This window comes from Macaca fascicularis, chromosome 2 (assembly GCF_037993035.2).
Source record: "Macaca fascicularis isolate 582-1 chromosome 2, T2T-MFA8v1.1".
Taxonomy (NCBI): domain Eukaryota; kingdom Metazoa; phylum Chordata; class Mammalia; order Primates; family Cercopithecidae; genus Macaca; species Macaca fascicularis.
Window position 1 is genome coordinate 177,407,438 of NC_088376.1, and position 21,643 is coordinate 177,429,080.

A 21,643-nucleotide genomic window follows, 5' to 3' on the forward strand; every position below is an offset into this window, starting at 1 on the left:
GTAACTTAAGCCCCAGTAGATGAAACTTTGATGTTGTGGCATTTTTGAAAAATAAAGTCAAGCTCTCAAAGAGCTATAATAGAAGAGAATATTTTACACAATTATACACTTTTACCTGTTTTTGTCAAGAGAATTAATTGTAACAGGTTTTATTTATTTTATCTTAATTGTTCCTTTCCTTTTATGTAAAAATCTTCATAAAGATACCCCTCAGGATTAACTGCCAAAAAATTACTAGTTTAAAATGAAAATGTCCCCTCTTATTAGCTAAAATGCAAGTTTTATAAACTGTTTTACTTATTTTATAGATTTGCCTGTTTTGTGTTTGCATGGCTGCCAGGGAGCTCAACAACAGTTATCCTTAACTTAGAGTGTCAGGCTAGCATGGGGGTCAGGGCAATGTTCTTCAAGCCTGTTGACTCTCTCTTGACCCTCTTAATACATGGACATATTCTAATTCTGTTCCAAATAATGTTGCCATCTCTTACAATAAGTATTTCTAAAAAAAAAAAACAGGCAACTTTTTTTCTTCCTTTTCCAGTCTTTCATGTCATTTACATGACAAATTTCTAGTCTGGTACCAGATCCTTTATGACTTTTTTTTTTGGGGGGGGGGGACAGGGTCTCACTCTGTTGCCCAGGCTGGTGTGCAGTGGTGCGATCTCAGTTCACTGCAACCTCTGCCTCCAAGATTCAAGTGATTCTCCTGCCTCCGCCCCCTAAGTAGCTGGGATTATAGGTGTGCAACACTACACTCCGCTAATTTTTTATATTTTTAGTAGAGATGGGGTTTCACCCTGTTTGCCAGGCTAGTCTCGAACTCCTGGCCTTATGTGATCCCCCCGCCTCAGCCTCCCAAAATTCTAGGATTACAGACATCAACCACCCAGCGCCTTTATGTCTTTCATGGTGACAATTATTTTGATTCAAATTTAAAGCCATGTATATTAACTTTCCTCCTTTTCAAAAGAAATATTTTAATATTTTAATGCTGTTACATAGTATCATAGAGCATAAAGGTTTTTTTGGCTGATAAATGAGCATTTGAGTATTGTTTTGCAAAGTATTTAATACATTATACTATCTAAAAAAATGTAAAAGATTCTCGATAGCAGTTCTTCTCCCTAAGAATTGACTTTATTAAGAATATGCTACAAATGCTAAAGTTTAACTCAGTAGTTTTAGAACTATAAAAGGTAAATAAAAGGGACTGCTAAATTTAACCAACTCTGTGAGCATTTTGCTGTTGTTTTCGTTGTTCAGTCTGTGAAATCTTAGTCTGGTGTAATGATACATGTTTTCTAAACATTATTGAGATTTGTTCCTGAGGAAATAATTATTTCTAATTAAAGACAAATGATAGGTGTCTTAGGAAAAGAGGTTGAATTTTCTTATGATATTATACTAAGTACCTAATCAAGCCTACACTTTTATTCCAGCATTCAGTGCCCTGCACAGTTGGGCCAGGTTCAGCTTTTCAGCCTTATAGCTCATTGACTTCTATATAGTAGTGATTGTCAAACTGCAGTGTCCTATGTCTCTGCAAAAGAGCCTCAGGACTCTTGTAGGATCAAGGGAGCAGGGCAAGCAGAGCCAGGGCTCTCGTTCTTCTTTTATCTCTTTTTCTATTTTAGGCTTTCATACAAGATTTCTTTTGGCAGAATAGTAATGCCTACAGCTGTACATGAGCCATCAATTTTGGACAGGCCAATCATTTCTTAACAAAACCTGAAGTCCTCAACCAAAAAGCTTTACACTTTTTTGTCTCCAATCCCAAGGCTACCACTAGTGTATATGTGCTTTTTTCCATATTACAAAAAAGTACTTCCTTTTTGCTGGTGAATTGAAGTAGACACCCCTCTGTCTACTTTGTGCCAGGCCAGGACTCAAGAAACAAAACAAAGGTTGTATTTAAGTCCTTCTCATAACCATAACTAGGTGTGTTTGTGCAGTGCACAAAATACAGTGTTTTGTCAGTCCTTATGCTACCTTTCTTTTGCTGTTTCTCTAACCTGTAATCTCATTTGAAGATCTTATCTAAAGTCACAGTTAAACTCTGAAAGCTAGCCAAATTGACTTTATTAAAGATAAATGAAAGTTTTATTCTTGGATCCAGAAATGCATGAGTAAAATATGAAGAAAATCCAGATCACTAGCAACAATTGTTGAAAAGGTTTTAGGGGTTTTGTTGACTACAGTCTTTATAAAGCATTGTCATGATAAGGAAGCTCATGCCATTTGGGACTTGAACTCACAGAATTCAAATCTGAGGAGTGAAGTCCTCCACAGCGCTCAGCGTTTGCGGAGACCAGGCAGACGTTGAATCCTTAATGGGTTAGAGCAGAGGTTCTCAAATGGTATTCTCCAGATTCACAACATTAACATCTCCTGGGGATGTGCTTTAAAATGAAAATTCAAGACTTAATACATCAGAAGCCCTGGGAATGGGACCCAGTTGTCACAAGCCTTCCTGGTGATTCTGATGCATATTCAAGTTTGAAATATGCTGGGCTGGGGTATTCTCAAAAGAGTGCAACCAGGATGATAAAGTAAACTAGAATGGATTAAAAGAACTGAGAATTGGCTCAGAGAAGAGAAGACCTTGGATGTAGATGAGAGTTGTCTTTGGTTACAATATTTGGAAAAGAAGGATTATATTTCTTCCATGTCACTTCAGAAGGTAGGAGTAAGATCAATGGGAAATGTTAAGAATGAAAATTGCATTCATCCTACAAAGAAGTTTCCTAAATCATTACGAATTGTTCTACCTGAGTGTAGTGAGTTATCTGACACTGGAAGATTTAAACCAATGGTAGATCATTACACACTAAGATAAGAACGTGAGCTAAAGCATGAGGGCAGCAAAGAGGGGAGAACTTTGTTTCACCTAAATGGCTCTTCAAACCTTTTCTAGCGATTAGTTTCTGCTTTGATATACTCTATTAAAATTTGGGGGATAATCAATAAATTTTCCAGGTGGTTTATGGACAGCCAGGGAGGAAATTTGCCATTGTTTTAAATATTTAATTTTATTTGCCTCTGTTTTTACACTTGGAAAAAATTTGGAAAATATTTCAGATAGTGAAGAAAAAAAAAATTAAGAAAAACATTCTGGGCCACGTATGGTGGCTCATGCCTGTAATCCCAGCACTTTGGGAGGCTGAGGCAGGCAGGTTGCTTGAGCTTAGGAATTTGAGACCAGCCTGGCCAACATGACGAACCTCCAACTCTACAAAAATATAAAAATTAGCTGGATTGGTGACTCGTGCCTGTAGTCTCAGCTACTTGGGAGGCCGAGGCAAGAGAGCAGCTTGTGCCCAGGAGGCGGAGGTTGCAGTGAGTCAAGATTGCACCACTCCACTCCAGCCTGGGTGACAGAGCAACACTCTCTCAAAAAAACGAACAAACAAAAAAACCCATACTTCCTCCTACTAAAGATAATCATTGTTAGGTATCCTTCTTTATTTTTTTGTTTTTGTTTTTGCCTATGAGTATGTAAGTTCACATTTATGTAAAATTTATTTCTCATAGTACATGCTGTTTATAACCATTTTCCAGTTAATATGTCATGAGCATTATATATAATTATTAAATATTTGTATGCAATGTAATTTTTATTGATATATATTTCATTTCTTTTTTAAGTAGCAAACCATTTCCTCCCAATCTTTCCTTAGTTTTTTATAATCTCCCAGATAAGTATTAAATTTTCAGTTTTGCAATGCTATACTATAAATCACAGGCAGTAGTACTTTGCTTTTTAGAACAGATTAATACCTTTGTATGTATCTATTTATTTCTCAAACGCTTATTACTATATAAATGATAAATTGGCTGTGATAATTTCAGTTTGTTTTAATCCTGTGGATATAATATTTTTCTGTAGTTTTTGAAGTTTTGAAGAATTTATTTTAGAAAAGCATTATTACTTTACAAAATTTTCTTTTCAGGGACAACTGGTAATTACTGTACTCTGTGTAGCAATTGTGTTATATCTAATGTCTTTCCCTTTAAAGCCTGAATGCTTCCAACTTTATAATTTGCTTTAGAGAGCCCAGTTTACCCTATGGCTGACAAATAGCAAACTTAGGATATGATGCAAGATAGAAATGATAATGATTCAAAATAGAACCATAAGGAGGTATTTTTGCTATTTATAATAATATTTTGAGTGTATCTAGTACTTTTAAAATAATATAGTTTAATGGAAGAATATAGTAGAGTGGTATATTTTGTAGTCTATCTATTTATGGCTCTGAAATGTGTCCAGAGTTTACTTTTTAACCTTAAATAGATGATTAGAAATAGCATTAAGTATATTTGACAAGCCTATAAATTTCCCGTAAAGAAATAAGCAAGTGTATGTATTGTAAAAGACAATCTTTCCTCTGATTTAATGTTATATCAGGGGCATTTAGAGTCTACAAGAACCTGAAGTAAATTTTATGAAATATCTAGTTTTTGAAATTTGGGAGATTTCAAAATTTATGCTGAAATCACCGTATTTGTTTCCTTTGGTTTCTCTAACAAACCGAAAGATCAACGTTTGTCTCATGCGATTTATCTTCTCATTCCTTCCTAAACATATTTCTGGGAAAATAATGGAGCTGGACCATCAATTCTTCAAATATTGAAAACTCAAAATCTAAGAGTTATTTTAATCTTGAAATTAATGAAAAGAAGTTAAAGAACCTTGTCTAAGTCAGAAAGTCCTCAGCAAAGCTGGTGATAATTATTATACTGCAAAAAAGGTGAAAAGATAATGGCTTCAAATCCTGCCTTACATTATCCAGTCAAAACCTAATATAAAAATAGGCAATATTTAAGCATATGTTTTCATCTTAAATAATCAAATACTTACATATTATTAATGTCTAATGGGAGTGGAAGTTAAAACAGTGAAATTCAATCAGGTTTTCTTTAATATTTACAATTTTTGCTTTACATTAGCAATTCAGGTTTCACTGATTTTGAATTTGTGAACAATCTGAATTTGTGTGGATTTATTTGTGGTGGTTAAAAGTAAATATTAAGTGCAAGCTATTTGCCAAGAGTGTTCTAGGTGCTATGTTTGAGTTAGGAGGTATGATTCAAACATGAGGAGTAAGACAAGATCCCGGAGATCCCTGTTCTCAGAAGAATTGATGGTGCTTTCAGAGATACCGACAACATAAAAGTACTATGAGAGGAAAGCAGCAGAGCCTCAGGTGGCAATGATAGTTAGATAAATTATTAGTGAACTGAGGTTTTCAGATACAATGTTCTTCTACTCAAAAAGGGAATCAATTCTCTAAGAATTTAAACCCATGTAATACTATGAATGTTAAACCAGTTGGATTTATGGTGTTAATGATTTAATACAGCAACGTTGACAAAATCTCTTTTTCTCCCTTTAGTTCCAGTTAGTAAATATCATATTTTTTACTGTTTCAGATGCCCTGTCTCTGACTGCCAAGGTGGTAAATTATCACATTTTACTGTATATTCAAATGTTAATTACTAAATGGCATAATTTTAACAATTAAATTGACTATTTTGTGAGCCAACTAACAACAATGATGTTAAGCATAGGATGCCCAATGTAAAATAAGCACCTTGTATGTACAGAAGATTTTACACAACTTCATTTAATCCACACACATCCAGAGTTTCAGGTCTGTTTTACAAATCTTGTGTGCCCAGTGCCTAGAGAGATCAAGTAATTTGATAATACTCTTACAGGGAGGATCCAAACCCATGGTTTTATGTATGTTTGTTTGTTTTTTGCTTTTATTTTAGAACTTCTATATTGTACAGGTTGGATTGGGACAGAAAATGAAATTTAGAAACTCTTTTTACTGTCAACAATCTTATAATTAAACAAGATATCTGCAAAATATAAATATAAAACAAGTAGTCTGTATTTTCTGGAAATAAATGTGAAGAGCATATTTAAGCAAGTGATGAAGAAATTTGAAAATATGCAGGCAGTAAAAAATGGTTAATATCAGTCATGAACTTAATTTTCTAATTTATTTTTGAAAGCCATAATCTTCATGAAATAATTCTAGAATTTTTTTCTTCAGCCAGTCAACAGATCATCCTTTTAATTTGAAATTTGTTTTTATTTTTAAGATCCCTTTGTTGATCTAGCAAGTGGCCAAGTTCCTTTGCCTCCCGCTAGAAGGTTACCAGGTGAAAATATCAAAACTAACAGAACATCACAGGACTATGATCAGCTTCCTTCGTGTTCAGGTGAGTTGGCTAATAACAGTAACAATAATCCCTTATTGTTACATAGTGCTTTTATGCTTTTCATAGCACCTTCTTATTCATTATATAATTTAATGAATGTTGTCCACCTAAGAAAGTATTTTGATCATCTTTGCATTTTGCTTATGAAGCTTGCATTGTGAGAGGGATGGCTACAAAACTGCCTCATGGAAAAGAAAAATATCAAGCTTAATATTATCTTTGATCACTCAGTGGAGCCACTTCGTTGATTCAGAATGTATTCATTATCTAACTTTCATTTTGTCTTAGATTTGGGAAATGGGGAAATTCTCTTTGTACATTGAAATGCTGTTTTATGGAAATCTCTGTGGAATTAATACTGGCACCAAACTATTCATTTTCTTAGCTTATTTAGGCCTCCAACCAGTGTTCCACTGACAGCCATCAAATAGAAGGATGTACCATTTTCATAAATACAAGTCATACTCATAACTATTAATAACAGAATGCTGCTTCTTTGCTTTTCGAGGAGGCTTTCCCTGAACATATCTAAATAGCCCCTATCTTCTGCAGTCATATTCTTTCCTTTTTTGCTTTTTCTTCATAGCACCCATCACTACCTAAAATTTTGTTATTCAAAATTCATTTGCTTGACTGTTGGTTATCTTTCTCATCTGCTCAAGTATTAACACTTTGAAAATAAGAATGTTGTTTGGTTCACTGCTTGTCCTAGTCAGTTCAGGCTACTATAACAGAATACCATAGATTGGATTGCCTAAACGGCAAACATGTATGTCTCACAGTTCTAGAAGCTGGGAAGTCCAAGATCCAAGAAGTACCAACATTCAGTGTCTAGTGAGGACCCTCTTCCGGGTTCATAGATAACTGCCTTCATACTGTGTCCTCACAAGGGCAAGGGAGTACTCTGGGATCTGTTTTGTAAGGAAACCAATCCCTTTCATGAGGGCTTCACCTGCATAATCTAATCATCTCCCAAAGGCCTACTCAGGTGTCCAACAGAGTGCCGAGCATGTGTTTCTTAGATGAATAGTTGGGGATGGATGGATGGAGGGATGGATGGATGGATGGATGGATGGATGGATTTGAGTGGGCAAATAGGCAAAAGGAGGGAAGAATAGCCGATGTCTGTATTAAACTCAACACACATATCTAATAAGCACTATTTTTGTCTCATATTTGTGAATATCAGAAGTTTTCCTATATGAACTTTTGTCTTATTTCAAAATTTTTTTAAGCTAAAACCTCAGTTGATAGAAGATTTGCTAATAGTAATAGCAATACATTCTGAAACTTCTGAATCAAGATAATTAATGAGCTGTTTTAAGAATTGTCAGTATGGTAGTTCTTATGTGCTCGATGCCATGCTTGGGAGATGCAGAAATCCCTGTGTAGTTTTATATGTTTAAATGCTTGCATATAACTCAGGAAAGCATAGAAAATCTTTTTAATCTTTTCAAATTTTGTCCGGTGTTCTCTTACCAGTTTGTTTCTAGTCATTCTAGGGTTTCATATATATCCATGATTAGCCTGAAATTCCAGTCAAAATAATTTGATGACAAAACATGAGAATCAAGAAAGAAAGACAGTATCTGACAGCTTCTGTATAACATAAGGAAGCATTTTTTTTTAAAAGAAAATAGCATTAAAATATAACTTCAAGCAAAGTGCTATGACTGATTTAAAATAACATATTCAGTACCACCAGCTCTGGATCAAAAGAAACGTACACTTTAGTTGTGGGAAAAGTTGTGGCCAAAACACAGTGTTTTCACAGCTTCTTTACAGTTTGCTGCATAATAAGTGGGTGTTGTAGAGCCCAGAGGAACATCATTCACATATATGATTTCAAGCAGTGTGAATCCCGATTAGCATTACACTAGAAATGTCTGGAAGAACTTCAAATCACAAACCTTGTTGAAATATCCCCGAATAGCCATTTGCCAGAAGCCTGAACTGGTTTTTACCTAAGTAATAAAAGAATCCTGACTATTACTCTGAGGGCCCCAGCTAGCTGTGACATCAGATATTTCAGTCTACTCCCTAAATTCTCTTTACAAACACAGTCAACCACAGAAAATAAGATACTTTTTTCCAACAGATGTTTGTTTACATGAAGCTCACAGGCCTACCAGGCTGTTGACTAGTTTATTTCACATCAGCAGAGAGACTGAGCTTGCCTTCTAGATGAGGTCCTTCCATTCAGCCCTTGAGACTGAATGCATATATGCCTTTAGGATTCTAATAGCTCTTATTTTGCAGTAATTAATCTGTTTTTATTAAGGCCTTTTTAAGATGACCAAATGGGGGTTCTGGTATGACTGCTATACCTTATGAATTCAACTTCTGTTGTCACTTATGGCTGTGTAAATAATTGATAGTGACTTATTTATGGATAGGCTTCTATGGAAAGCATATTTCTAAAGAATTTTAAAATGTAGGTTCATTGATTTTAAAATATCTCCCTTGTTTTATCTAAAAAGTATGTCTGCATGTATACGTATGTCTACATATACAAAGAGCCTTTTAAATGTTTATTACACCCAAAGGAAAATATTTTATAGTTTTATTAAAGTTTTTTTTAATGTATAATTGAAATTTAAATATATGAACATATCATAGGTAGCCCAGATATAAGAAGAGCTTACCAGCGCATGTTAAATTCACATAGACTTGTACATAGGACAAATATTTTTGCTAATAATATGCTTGTTTCTCTACATGGTTGTATTATTCACATGGGGCTCATGTCTCTTCTATGTGTGAAGTTTTACAAATTTCCCAGTTTGCTTTCCCTTGTTGTAAGACATACTGTACTACAGTTTGAATACCATTCTTTGAAAACTCTAAAAGGCTTGTGTTAATGAAGTGCACCATTCACTCTTGAGGTGATTTTTCATATTGTTAGTATGTAGAAGGAAGTTCAAGGTAACACTTGAAAACAATGCTAGATTTTAGCACAACTCACATGTGTGTGAAACTATTAAAAGACCTTATTGCCAAATAAGCCAATCTCATTATAAAATAAAGGAGATCTCATTACAAAAGGAATTAATTTCAATACTACTATTAGTTTACTAGCTTAAAGGAGAATTGATGGAATAGTGAATAAATTTTATATTAGGACCAAATATTCAATAGTTTATCTCTGTTATGATCTCAGTTGAAAATCATGGCTTCACTTCACACAAGGGTTGTAATTTTAAGGTAGATTATATGTCTTTAAGATTTTCTGTTTCAACAAAGGAAATGGCAATGTTGCGTTTTCCCACAGTTCAGCTACGTGAAATACTGGGGCATACAGACAGCTTCAGTTTGAAAGCCAGAGAACCTAGAGTTGTTTTCCTTACAAATCTAATTCTAAATAACCATTTTCTGTATATATTTAAAACAGTATATGTGATTTTTTTGTTTGTAATTTAGTTTATTAAATCATGTCCTTCTATAAGTATTTCTTTTCTTTTTTTTTTTTTTTTTTTTTTTTTTTTTTGAGATGGAGTCTCACTCTGTTGCACAGGCTGGAGTGCAGTGGCTCAATCTTGGCTCACTGCAACCTCCACCTCCCGGGTTCAAGCTATTCTCGTGCCTCAGCTTCCTGAGTAGCTGGGATTACAGGCACCCACCATCATGCCCAGCTAATTTTTGTATTTTTAGTAGAGATGGAATTTCACTATGTTGGCCAGGCTGGTCTCAAACTCCTGACCTTGTGATCTGCCCACCTCAGCCTCCTAAAGTGCTGGGATTACAGACTTGAGCCACTGCATGTGACTGGCAGTAATTCAACCTTATGGCATAAAAATTAGTCCCAGAATTAAATGATCCAACTTCTGGTAGAATAACAAAGTTATTATAATGTGTTTGAGATTTCTTTTATTCGTTGATCAATTAAATTTATTTATATTTTTTTCTAATTCTGTTATTGTTATAGTTGAGAAGGTCAGCAGTCTAAGAGTTTTGATGTCTGTTCCAAGAATTGTGGCTGTTTTACTAAGTAGATTTAGAAAGTATGTTTCAGATAATATGTACAATATTATTTTATCTAATTAAAATCTGTTAAGTTTGTTAAGCGTATACTATAGTCCTGATGCTTTGCTAAGTATTTTAGATACAGATATATAAATTTTATATGTTAATATATATAATTGTATTTATATAGTTATACACTAAAATATAAATATTCATGTTATTTTATTTAATAATGTATATTTTATATTATCTATTTATAATTATACATTTATATATTTAATATTTTATACAAATATATGATTACATAATATGGTATATTATACATATAAATATAAATCAACATATTTTTACTGTGTAATATAGAAATAGATATAATTTTATTTCTCATAACCACTCTGAAATAAATATACACACACACACACACACATATATATATATATATATTTTTTTTTTTTGGAGACATAGTCTCGCTCTGTCACCCAGGCTGGAGCACAGTGGTGCAATCTTGTCTTACTGCAACCTCCACATCCCAGGTTCAAATAATTCTCCTGTCTCAGCCTCCCAAGTAGCTGGGACTACAGGCAATTATTGTATTTTTACTAGAGACGGAGTTTCACCATTTTAGTCAGGCTGGTCTTGAACTCCTGACCTCAGGTGATCCACTTGCCTCAGCCTCCTAAAGTGCTGGGATTATAGGCATGAGCCAGTGAGCACAGCCTGAAATAGATATTGTTAATGTCAATTTATAGAAGAAAGACAGACACAGCAAAGGTTAGTAACTAACTCAAGCTACTGCAGAAAGTATAAGCGTGACAGAATTTAAATCAGTTTCAGTTTTTAAAAAATTTGTTAATAAATAAAGTTTATTTTGTTATCCTATCAGCATGCCAAAATTAAGTTAGAAAAAAATGTACATATGCATGTCACAAGAATTGCTAAACTGAGTTTGGAGATGTTCAGTGGTAAAATCATGATAATAGTGATGGAATAGTCGTGATGACAAAGAAATGGAGGGTTTTAGAAATAGTAAAACTGTACTAGAGATTTCAAAATCTAGATTCTGATTATCTTTCACATGACCTTAGGAAAGCCACCCACTATGTACTTCCTAAATTTTTCACATGAGCAAAATCAATCTCTGGTTCTCAGTCTTAGATACTTGTACAGCTGAGGCCTTTAAGAGTATCAGAGGAGATCTGAGACTATTTTGTTGGTGGTGGTAGTTTTTCTATTTATGCACATACTATATATACATTGGAAAATAAAAAGAAATTACAGAGAAAATAATCAATAAGAAAAAGCAATCACTTATAACCCTATCAATAAGGAACATTATTGCCATTTTCAAGTGTAACCTTGTAATGTTTTGTCTATGCACATTTCACTTATGATCTCGACATCAAACTCAATATGTCAATTCTGTCTCAATTCCATTTAAGAGTATTATAAATATTTTACTGCATCATTTTAAAAAATGTCATTTTAAATTATTGTTTGACAGTCCATTATTTTTATGTGCTATCAAATACATTTTTAACATTTTGAAACCATAACAGAAACCCTAACTTTATATACAAGAAAACTATCACGTTAAATCCCTTTGCTATTGTCTAGATATGTAGAAGCTCAGTGTTATACTTATTGTTGAACATGATCCAGTATAATAGAAAATGGGAAAATGTATTCATCAACACAATAGCATTTGCTTATTAGACACATCTTTCAAAATATAGACAGAAAGAAAACCCAACCCAATCTTTATATGATGAGGGGAGTAATAAAGGCTTTTTGTGGCAAAATAATTGACAGCCACTGAAATGAACTATTCTCAATTCTTTAAATAGAGGTTATGTAGATATACAGCATTGTGTCTCACTTAAAAAATTATGGTCTGCCTATGGGTCTTTTGGACACTGCTTTGTTGTTTTTTTTTTTTTTTTTTCCTAATAAGCTTTCTGTCCCCAGGAAAAATGACAGTTTAATACCACAGATGTGCTTAGTAGACATAGAGTTAGAGATATATCTCTATGTACTATGGCTCTTGGGAAGGCCACAAACCATATTAGCATATAAATTTTTTTTTTTTTCATCCCACGAGAACCAATGATTGCCCCCGCCTAGAATGTATGACCTCGAGTAATCATTCTAGGTATTATTCCAACCATGTTATGCTAATTCCCATGCCATCCAGTATTGTTCTGTATGTCACTCTGTTGGAGGCCGAAAGAATGAGGGTGGTGATCAACTCAGTATACTACTGGAGGCTATACGAGTAAACAGCAAACTGTTCTCCTAAAGGAATGTTGGGAAACTGACAAACTGCGTCTGCTGCCCAGAAGGGATGCTGAGGGCAGTCAGGACCCAGGCACAAGTGTTGCTTGTGATTAGGCACATCTGAAGCCTGTTAACAATCATGTGAACCTGTAATCAGTCAAGCAGCTGACCAATCATTACCTCCTCCCCCTCCCTGCTTTTTCTACCCAATAAATACAAAGGGCTGTAGAAGCTCAGGGTGCTGCCTTTGCTCACTAGAAGCAGGGAGCTCTCTTCTTCTTTCTCAACCCTTTCCTTAAAACAGTTTCTTTTGTTTTTTTTTTTGTTGTTGTTGTTATCATTTCTGTGTTTGTCCCTTTGTTCAGTCTTGTAGTGAGGGACTCAGGCAGTAACAGTAGTAACTGTCCTAATGACAGTCTCACGCAGTAACAGTAGTAACTGTTGTAATGAAGGTCTGCAAGTAGTAACAGCAGTTAACTGTGTAGTGAAGGTCTCAAGTAGTAACAGTAGTAACTCTCCTAATGATGGTCTCAAGTAGTAACAGTAGTAACTGTTGCAGTGATGGTCTCAAGTCGTAACAGTGGTATAGTAACTGTCTTATTGATGAGCTGCCACATCACTCTGTTCTTTTACATGCTCAGAAAAGGAAAGCTGAATCAAAATTTACTACGAAACCAGGGCTTCTCAAATCTTTCTTTCTCAAAGAAGAGTTTACAGTGAACAACAAAGGACTGGGGCATTACGTAGAAGAGGTCAATATTTAGTTTTTTAGTGCAAGACATTGTTTCAAAGTCTGTTTTATCTCAAAAATTTGTGCAAACTTTGTATTTTACTCCTTAGTGTATCTGTATTCATTTCAGTGCTTTAAAATATTAATGACCTTATATCCTTTAATAAAATTGTTACCCCAGAAGATGTACTACTTATATCCTGTGGCTCACATTCTTGTACTTATTTTGATACTGCTGTAATTAGTCGTAAGAGTTCAAAAATACCATGAACATGGATGTTAGCACTAAAACAAACACATGCTCTTCCAAAATAACTATTTTTAAGGATGATGTGTATTCAGGTACAGAAATTCCATAGGGTTGATAAAATTTATAGTTATTTCAATGTGCTCCCAAACTGCAATATAATTAACTTTTAGGGGAACAGAAGATAGTTTCATCTTCATTTCATTGCTTCCTTCCACTATCCTAAACATTTGAAAGTGCTAAAGTAAATGAGGACCTGGTGTGATCCACTTTTAGATACTGTGAAAAAGAAAAGTGGAGAAAGTGAAGGCTGCGTCTGAGCTTTGGGAAGAGACAGAGTGATTGGTTCTAAGCAATTTGCTTTTATGGTCAATGCGGAAATGATCCCCTTTTTAACAACTAGTAGTTCAGGTTGCACCAGATCTTGCTTTTTAATATTCTTCTAGAAGGCTTTCTGTAGAATCAGATACTCACAACAAAACTTCTTTCATACTTCTCTGGCATTCCTGTTAATTTATAGTAATTGCTGGTCTATAGCATTTGAGTATAGCACTTATCATTATAAACATTAATTCATTGTTCTTTCTTTTTAATGGTCTCCTCAGTCCATATACTGTATATTACATTAATTCTCATACTACCTGATTGAAAAGGGATAAATAATACCTCTAAACACAGATATATAAAAGTAGATTTGGAGAATGAGAATTGTGAAAGTAAATTGCTTAGCCCAAGATCTTAGTGGCCAAACTGAGATTTAAGATTTAATTGCCAATTATACTATTTATTAGAGTCATTCCTGGCTGTCATGAATACTATTATTCATCCCACTTGTATACACAGCTGTTCTTTTCAAACATGCCTAGCATTCGTGTGCACATCTCAGTATCCTGGACAGACAAAATAACTTAAAAATTTCTTAGAAAATTACCTGTGGAAAACAAGTTAATTGTTTTCTAAGTCTAGGTACTTTTGTATCAAAGTCTAGGTACTTTTCTCATCTAAAAGTGTCTCAGGAGACATGATTTAAATATATGAATTTTTTGGTAATTGATTAAAGGAAAGCTTTCAATAATTTCTAATAGTTTTTGAAAATGATTAAAAGCAAAACACAATTTATTGTCCATTCCTTTATGATATAATGAAAATACTTAATAGGAAAATAAATGGAACTACAAAACATACTAAGAGATGCAATTTAGCAGACGATAATAGTTTGAGATGTTTAATTACAGATCCAAGAAACAGTATAGATATTAGCAAGGACCAGAAATTATATGTTCTTACATATGGGCATACTTTAATATACATTATCTACAGCTATAATATTTTTTAAAACTGGACATTTTATTACAAAAAAGGAATAATTTAAAATAAGACTGTCATCATGGCCGGGCGTCGTGGCTCACGCCTATAATTTTAGCACTTTGGGAGGCCAAGATGGAAGAATTGCTTGAGGACAGGAGTTCGAGACCAGCCTGGTCAACATGAGACTTCATCTCATTAAAAAAAAAAAAGACATACTATTTGATGTGGAAACAATGCTTTTATCCTAGAGGCTTTGTTTTATATATGTTATATTGATATTGCTAGAATTGTATATAGGATGATATTTTTACAAGTTACCTTCTCATGGAAAAATATACGTCTTTTGATTTAGAAAGGAAAAATATTAAATAATACATTAGATTAGCTTTTATTATTTAAATTTATTATTATTGAAAATATCCGCTTACAGTATCTCCTGAAGCCATTGGGAAAGTTGCTGAGGCAGCAGAAGTGGGGAGACAAGATGGGAACATTAAGTACGAGACATTTGGCTTTTAACCTCAGATCACCATTCACTTAACTGTGTCCTTGAATTTGTTGTTTGGCATTTGTCAGTGGTCTAGGAGAAAGGTATTAAATATTGTTGTCTAGATAGTCTTCAATCCATAAGCGTATTTCATGACATAAAGCTGACATTTTAAAATGTATAACTGGACCAAGCACCGTGGCTCCTTCCTTTAATCCCAGCACTTTGGGAGGCCAAGGGGGGTGGATCACTTGAGGTCAGCAGTTCGAGACCAGTCTGATCAATATGGTGAAACCCTGTCTCTACTAAAAAAAATACAAAATTAACCAGGCCTGGTGGCGCACGCCTGTAATCCCAGCTACTTGGCAGTCTGAGGCAGGAGAATTGCTTGAACTCGGGAGGTAGAGGTTGCAGTGAGCCGAGACTGCACCATTGCACCCCAGCCTGGGCAACAAGAGCAAAACTCCATCTCAAAAAACAAACAAAAAAAATGTATACATGCATATGTATAGTGTGTGTGTATATTTTTTGTCTAGGCTTTTGAGATAAAGTGCTATACATGACCAGGAAATACATGATGAAAGTGCCCTGTCAAGTTAGCTAGCCCGTGACCTGGGACCTTTTCTCTTTCCTTAAGGTTACTGTCCATTCATGGGTACCAGTGTCATTGGTTTAAATTGGAGGCTGTATTATCACCAAGGGACTGATCTAGAACCCAATTCTCTACTCCTAATATTTGTTCTAGGTTTGCTCGTTCTTGAGCAAAACTTCTTACATTGCAATCTGTATAAAGTGTTGGAGCAAAGCACTGAGTTTCCTTCTGTTCAACCTATTGACTACAGTAGAGTCAAAGCATCTACTATTTTGTTGTTGTTTTTTTTTCCTCCTAGCATCAGTAAGGCACAGATTATTAACTTGAAAAATCAGCTAGGAAGATGCTACAGAGCATCTGTTTTAGAGCAGTTCTGCTGTGACATGGATGGCACTCAGGACCTATGGGAATGGTCTGCCATGGATATCTGTGAGCTTGTAAACAAAGTTTCCTCTCATAGAAACCTCCCAAGATTGTTCCTCTGGAGAACCATCAACCAGAGCCTGTGCTGTAGTAGAACGTGAACTATATTGCTAAACAAAGTGAAAGCCTTCCCTTTTTAGATAGTTATTTTGATTATTTTTTCTTTCTCTATCTCTCTGACTACATACGGCCTGAAGAATAAAATGTGGACTAGAGAAGGAAATGTGTAAATTTCTCAGTGGAACTACCAACACACTGTACCTTAATTTTCTCTTGTTCAAAATGAGGATAATACTACCTATCCCACAATAGTATGGAAAAATTGAAAAAGTTTTATTTGTAAAGAAAACAAGAAATAGTATTTCCATAGGAAATGAGATAATGCTGTTATGTTGTCTTGCCTTCATTTTTATCTCACTGTCTAAATGGTATCTCTCTTTAAAAATCTACACAGATGGTTCACAAGCACCAGCCAGACCCCCTAAACCACGACCCCGCAGGACTGCACCAGAAATTCACCACAGAAAACCCCATGGGCCAGAGGCGGCATTGGAAAATGTCGATGCAAAAATTGCAAAACTCATGGGAGAGGGTTATGCCTTTGAAGAGGTGAAGAGAGCCTTAGAGATAGCCCAGAATAATGTCGAAGTTGCCCGGAGCATCCTCCGAGAATTTGCCTTCCCTCCTCCAGTATCCCCACGTCTAAATCTATAGCAACCAGAACTGTAGACACCAAAATGGAAAGCAATCGACATATTCCAGGAGTGTGGAAATGAGAGAACTGAGATGGAATTCAAGAGAGAAGTGTCTCCTCTTCGTGTAGCAGCTTGAGAAGAGGCTTGGGAGTGCAGCTTCTCAAAGGAGACCGACGCTTGCTCAGGATGTCGACTGCTGTGGCTTCCTTGTTTTTGCTAGCCATATTTTTAAATCAGGGTTGAACTGACAAAAATAATTTAAAGACGTTTACTTCCCTTGAACTTTGAACCTGTGAAATGCTTTTCCTTGTTTACAATTTGGCAAAGTTACGGTTTGTTCTTGTTTTTAGTTTAGTTTTGTTTTGGGTTTTTGATACCTGTACTGTGTTCTTCACAGACCCTTTGTAGCGTGGTCAGGTCTGCTGTAACATTTCCCACCAGCTCTCTTGCTGTCCACATCAACAGTTAAATCATTTATTCATTTGACTCTCTACCATCCCCAGGCCCTGCCCAGGTCCGGTTCCATTTCTCCCATTCACAAGATGCTTTAAAGGTTCTGATTTTCAACTGATCAAACTAATGCAAAAAAAAAAAAATATATTATGTGTTCTTCACTACTGAGTTTCTTCTTTGGAAACCATCACTATTGAGAGATGGAGAAAACCTGAATGTATAGAGCATTTATTTGTCAATAAACTGCCTTTTGTAAGGGGTTTTCACATAACATCGAGGAGCTTCCCTTTTTAGTTTAAGCTTTGTGACCTTTAATCCTCCATAGTCTCATGTCTGTCATCCCGGGGTATCACAACTGTAAAAATCTACAGTATTAGAAAGCAGCTACTACAGATGTGGAAGATATAACACTTGTATAAGACAATGCTGTACTGAAGTTATATAACAAGGTCCTCTGATACTTATGCCTGTGTTACTTTGAGGGATGCTGAATGAGAGGACCCTCTCCCTGAAATATATTAACAATTCTCAGATAAAATTATGGGCATATCTTTTCTGAAGTGGAATTAAGAGTTCATTTCCCATTTGAGTGATTACATTCTAGCTCCTGAGAGCTGTGGGAACCAGTTCATACTGCAGTGGAAACGTTAACTCTTTGATGCACTGTTAAGTGTCAAGGCTACTGTGGCGATGTTTTTTGCAAAGTTCCCAGTAATTTCCTCTCTGCAATCAAATTAGAGTTCATATTTAATTTGCAGATTCTCTCATTCATTGCTCCACACTACTCTATCAAATCAGGTGAAAGAAATTAATACAGTTTTGCCTTTTTTACAAAATGGTGGTTGGTTCTTCAGATACCATGTTATTAGTCTTAATAAATCTACAACTATTTATTGAGCATCTATGATGTGCTTGGTGCTGTTAGGCACTGTGTTTTTAAAGCACAAACTCTCAAAAGCTGATTCCAGCGTAATGTTTTATTTTTGTTTTTCTGTATTTTTTATGACAAAGTCTGTCTGATAAGACAAAGCCTGGAAAGTTTCCCCCAAAGCTTTAGAATTTAGAATTAGCTGTTACTCATTTCTAGTGAGAAATTAATGGAGAAATGAGATAAAATCATCTCTGTGTAAATGCTTGAAGCCACAGAAAGTTTTCTAAATACGGACTAATTGTGGGTTTGTGCATATTTCTGTGTCTCCTCTTTTCAATTCACACCCACTGTGATATACAGAGATGCATCAGATAGTGAGCCTGCCTTCAGGACTTGGAAGGACATGACTGAACATCTAGTAGATCTGGTGGAAATTAATGTTATACAAAGGACACGTAGACTAAGTTGACCCTGGGAGAGGAGTTAATGCATTCCTTTGCAAAGTGACATGTGCCCTTTTTTTTTTTTTTTTTTTTTTTTTTTTTTGACAGTCTTGCTTTCATGGTATGAGATGAGAACTCACAGGCCTTGGGTAATTTCTGCTTTTGTATGAATTTTTTCAGATGGTTCTGAGCTGGTTATGTCCCTGGAGGGGAATTTTTCGTCTGCCTTAGATGTTCTTCCCAGAAGTAGGTGTATGAGCGAAGTTTCTTACACTTTTAAAATTGTATTGGCACGTTTTCTTTTGCTTTATGAACCCCTGTTTTGTCATTGTGATTTTTCACTTGTTTTAACAGTTTCAGATGTCACCTTGAAGTAGCACAGTTTATTTTGGCCTTTTTATGATTGCTGCTGATAGGTACAGTCTAAAAGCCAAAAGTTGCCACTTCATTGTGATAACATTGTTATAACATTCCTAATAGATTAGAGAATGATGTAAAATAAGAATGTTAGAAAACAGCACATTCTCATTCCATTTATAAATAATATTTGAAAATTTCCAGTGAGAATTTAAAAAGAAGGACTGGTGATGATATAGCAAACCTGGACCTGAAATTTGTGGGAGGGATATCTATTTTGCAGAGAAGATTTACCAGCCTCCACCAAAATCTCTGCATCTTGTACTCAATAGCAACCATTAGTATTGTCATTTGAAAAGAATGAATCAAAAATTCATACAGAATGGAATGAAAAGAGGAAAACTTTCTATTAAACACTGTCAACAAAGACCCATTGCTATCTATCACCTATGAAATTAAACCTAAAAAAAATATTTTTTGAGAAAATAATTAAATGTTTTTTTATTGTAAAAGCGATTGATAGTTGATGTTTGGAAGTGATCCAGACTTTGTTTCACTGTGATTCAAAAAGTTAGACATTCCTTCCATTTCTCAAGATTTGGTAACGCAAATATTTTTTTAAGTCAGCATTTCATATAATTCATAAAATTAAGACAAATTAATTTATTGATATCTGGCCAATGTGAACCCTTCTCACCCAACCCAAACATGTTCTGGAGGTAGAAGGACTTATCCTCAATTATATTCCAGTAAATTTATCGCCATAATCTGTTTTTTCCCCTAATGTATGATATATCCTCACCAAATTTTTCTAGAATTGAATAAAAGCAGTTTTTGCTTAACTTGAATTTCCTTCCACAAATACGACCTTCAGCTCTTCCCTCTCCGTTTCTCTTCTGCCCACATTGCAAATAGTCTTCATAATAGAGCCCTCATTGCAACTTAGAAGGGTCCCATTTGTTAACTCAGCATTTCATATACCAAGAACACTTGCAAAGATTTGTTCGTAATGTGAATTTTTTTTTTTTCAGTTCCAGAAGCATTTCCTACAGTTTGAACGTTACTTTTTTATCTCAGATTTTCAACTTGAAGCTTTGATTTGCACTGAATTAACTTGGTTAAAATGTTAGTTTCTCTTCAGCTAACAGATTTGAAAGCAAATTACAGTATATTCGAATAATTCAGGTACTGCCTGTTGACCTGGAATTTTAGTGATTCTGGGAAAGTTTTCCAGACAAAGACACCGATAGAGTGAAGGGTTTTTTCCCCAATTACTGTTTTATTGTTTTTTTAAATGCCTTTTTAAAACTTGTGTAATGTGGCAAAATAGTCACATCTTCCATTAATTTATATTTTCTTCATTCCTTTTCAATTCTGGTTGTTATGTAACCTCAACTATTTTATCTGTTCTTTTAAGGTATTTTATAAAATGAACATTAACCAAATGCAGAGTTGGTATTTTATTTTTCAAATGAACACAAAAAATTTAGAGCATTTCTATGTTGTAAGTTTTCTTCTTCATGTCTAATTGAACAAAGTGGTGCAAGGTATACCCATCCTAAGTAATTTAGTTATTAAATACCAAAATCATAATTTTAAGATAGCATAATAGATAAAATTGTCCCTATGTCATAGATTTGAAAGTCAAAGGTGTATCAATGTTCCAAGTAAGAAATATCATATCTAGGAAATGCTGAAAGTCTTCAGGATGATGTCCTATAATATATAATTAATTGATAATTGAGGGTACTGATCAACCATACCATCTGGTCTTTAAATTCCCCATTTCTTAAATCATTTTTTTCACTGATCAGTATATAGTGGGGAGAGAACAACAGAGATAACAATGTTAATAACTGCTTTTATATCAAGAATCATGGCAGAATGTTGTGAAAGTAATTGTTACATGCAAAATTCCATGCATAGCAATAACAGTTACTTCCTGGAGGCACATACCGTGAAATGGGAGACACACATAAGCAAGTAATTCCAATACAAAAATGTTGTGTACAACGTACCACACTGTACTAGAATTATGTCTGTATGGTAAGTGCTTAAGAACTAATTATTGAGCCCTTACTATGTGTAAGGAGTTTAGTGTCAAAGCATGTAATGCTTTCGACAACGCTGCCTGTTTTAGGACTGTGGAAGAGAAGTTGGAAATGATGTTTCTCATAGAAAGTTTGAGAACCCATAAGACTAAGTAGTCTTTTGTAAGCCTAAAAGGAGCAAGGTTTTGTTGTTGATATTAAGAAAGAAATTCAGAGTTAAAGCTTTTCAAATAGGAAGAACACACATGATAAAATACTGTTTTTTAAGCAAAGGTGAGATGCCGCTCATCATTAGTTCAGTGCTTTGAGAAGACTGTTCTCCTAGCCCCCCCGAGAAACCTCTGTGGGACTCATTAAGAGGCTGGTGGCAGAACTTCCACTCCTGTGTCATAAGAGTCATCACAAGCAGAAGAGGATGGACTGGAGGGGTACCTGGGAATAGTGAGTGATGACAGAGAATGTTCTGAGTTTGGTCCACCTCTCCCAATTCAACTAATGATAGCTTCCAGAGAGCA

General features: G+C 34.8%; 1 protein-coding gene across 7 annotated transcripts in view; it reads left to right on the plus strand.

The window, feature by feature from the left end:
* Positions 1 to 20,522, plus strand: part of CBLB (Cbl proto-oncogene B) — a 214,374-nt gene extending 193,852 nt beyond the window's left edge. For all 7 annotated transcript variants that reach the window (XM_005548241.4, XM_005548244.4, XM_005548242.4 and 4 more), the window contains 2 exons: positions 6,115 to 6,234; positions 16,713 to 20,522. In XM_005548241.4, coding sequence (XP_005548298.3) covers positions 6,115 to 6,234; positions 16,713 to 16,972 — 380 coding nt within the window. In that variant the 3' untranslated portion in view covers positions 16,973 to 20,522. The remainder of the gene's footprint in view (positions 1 to 6,114; positions 6,235 to 16,712) is intronic.
* Positions 20,523 to 21,643: the final 1,121 nt, after the last annotated feature.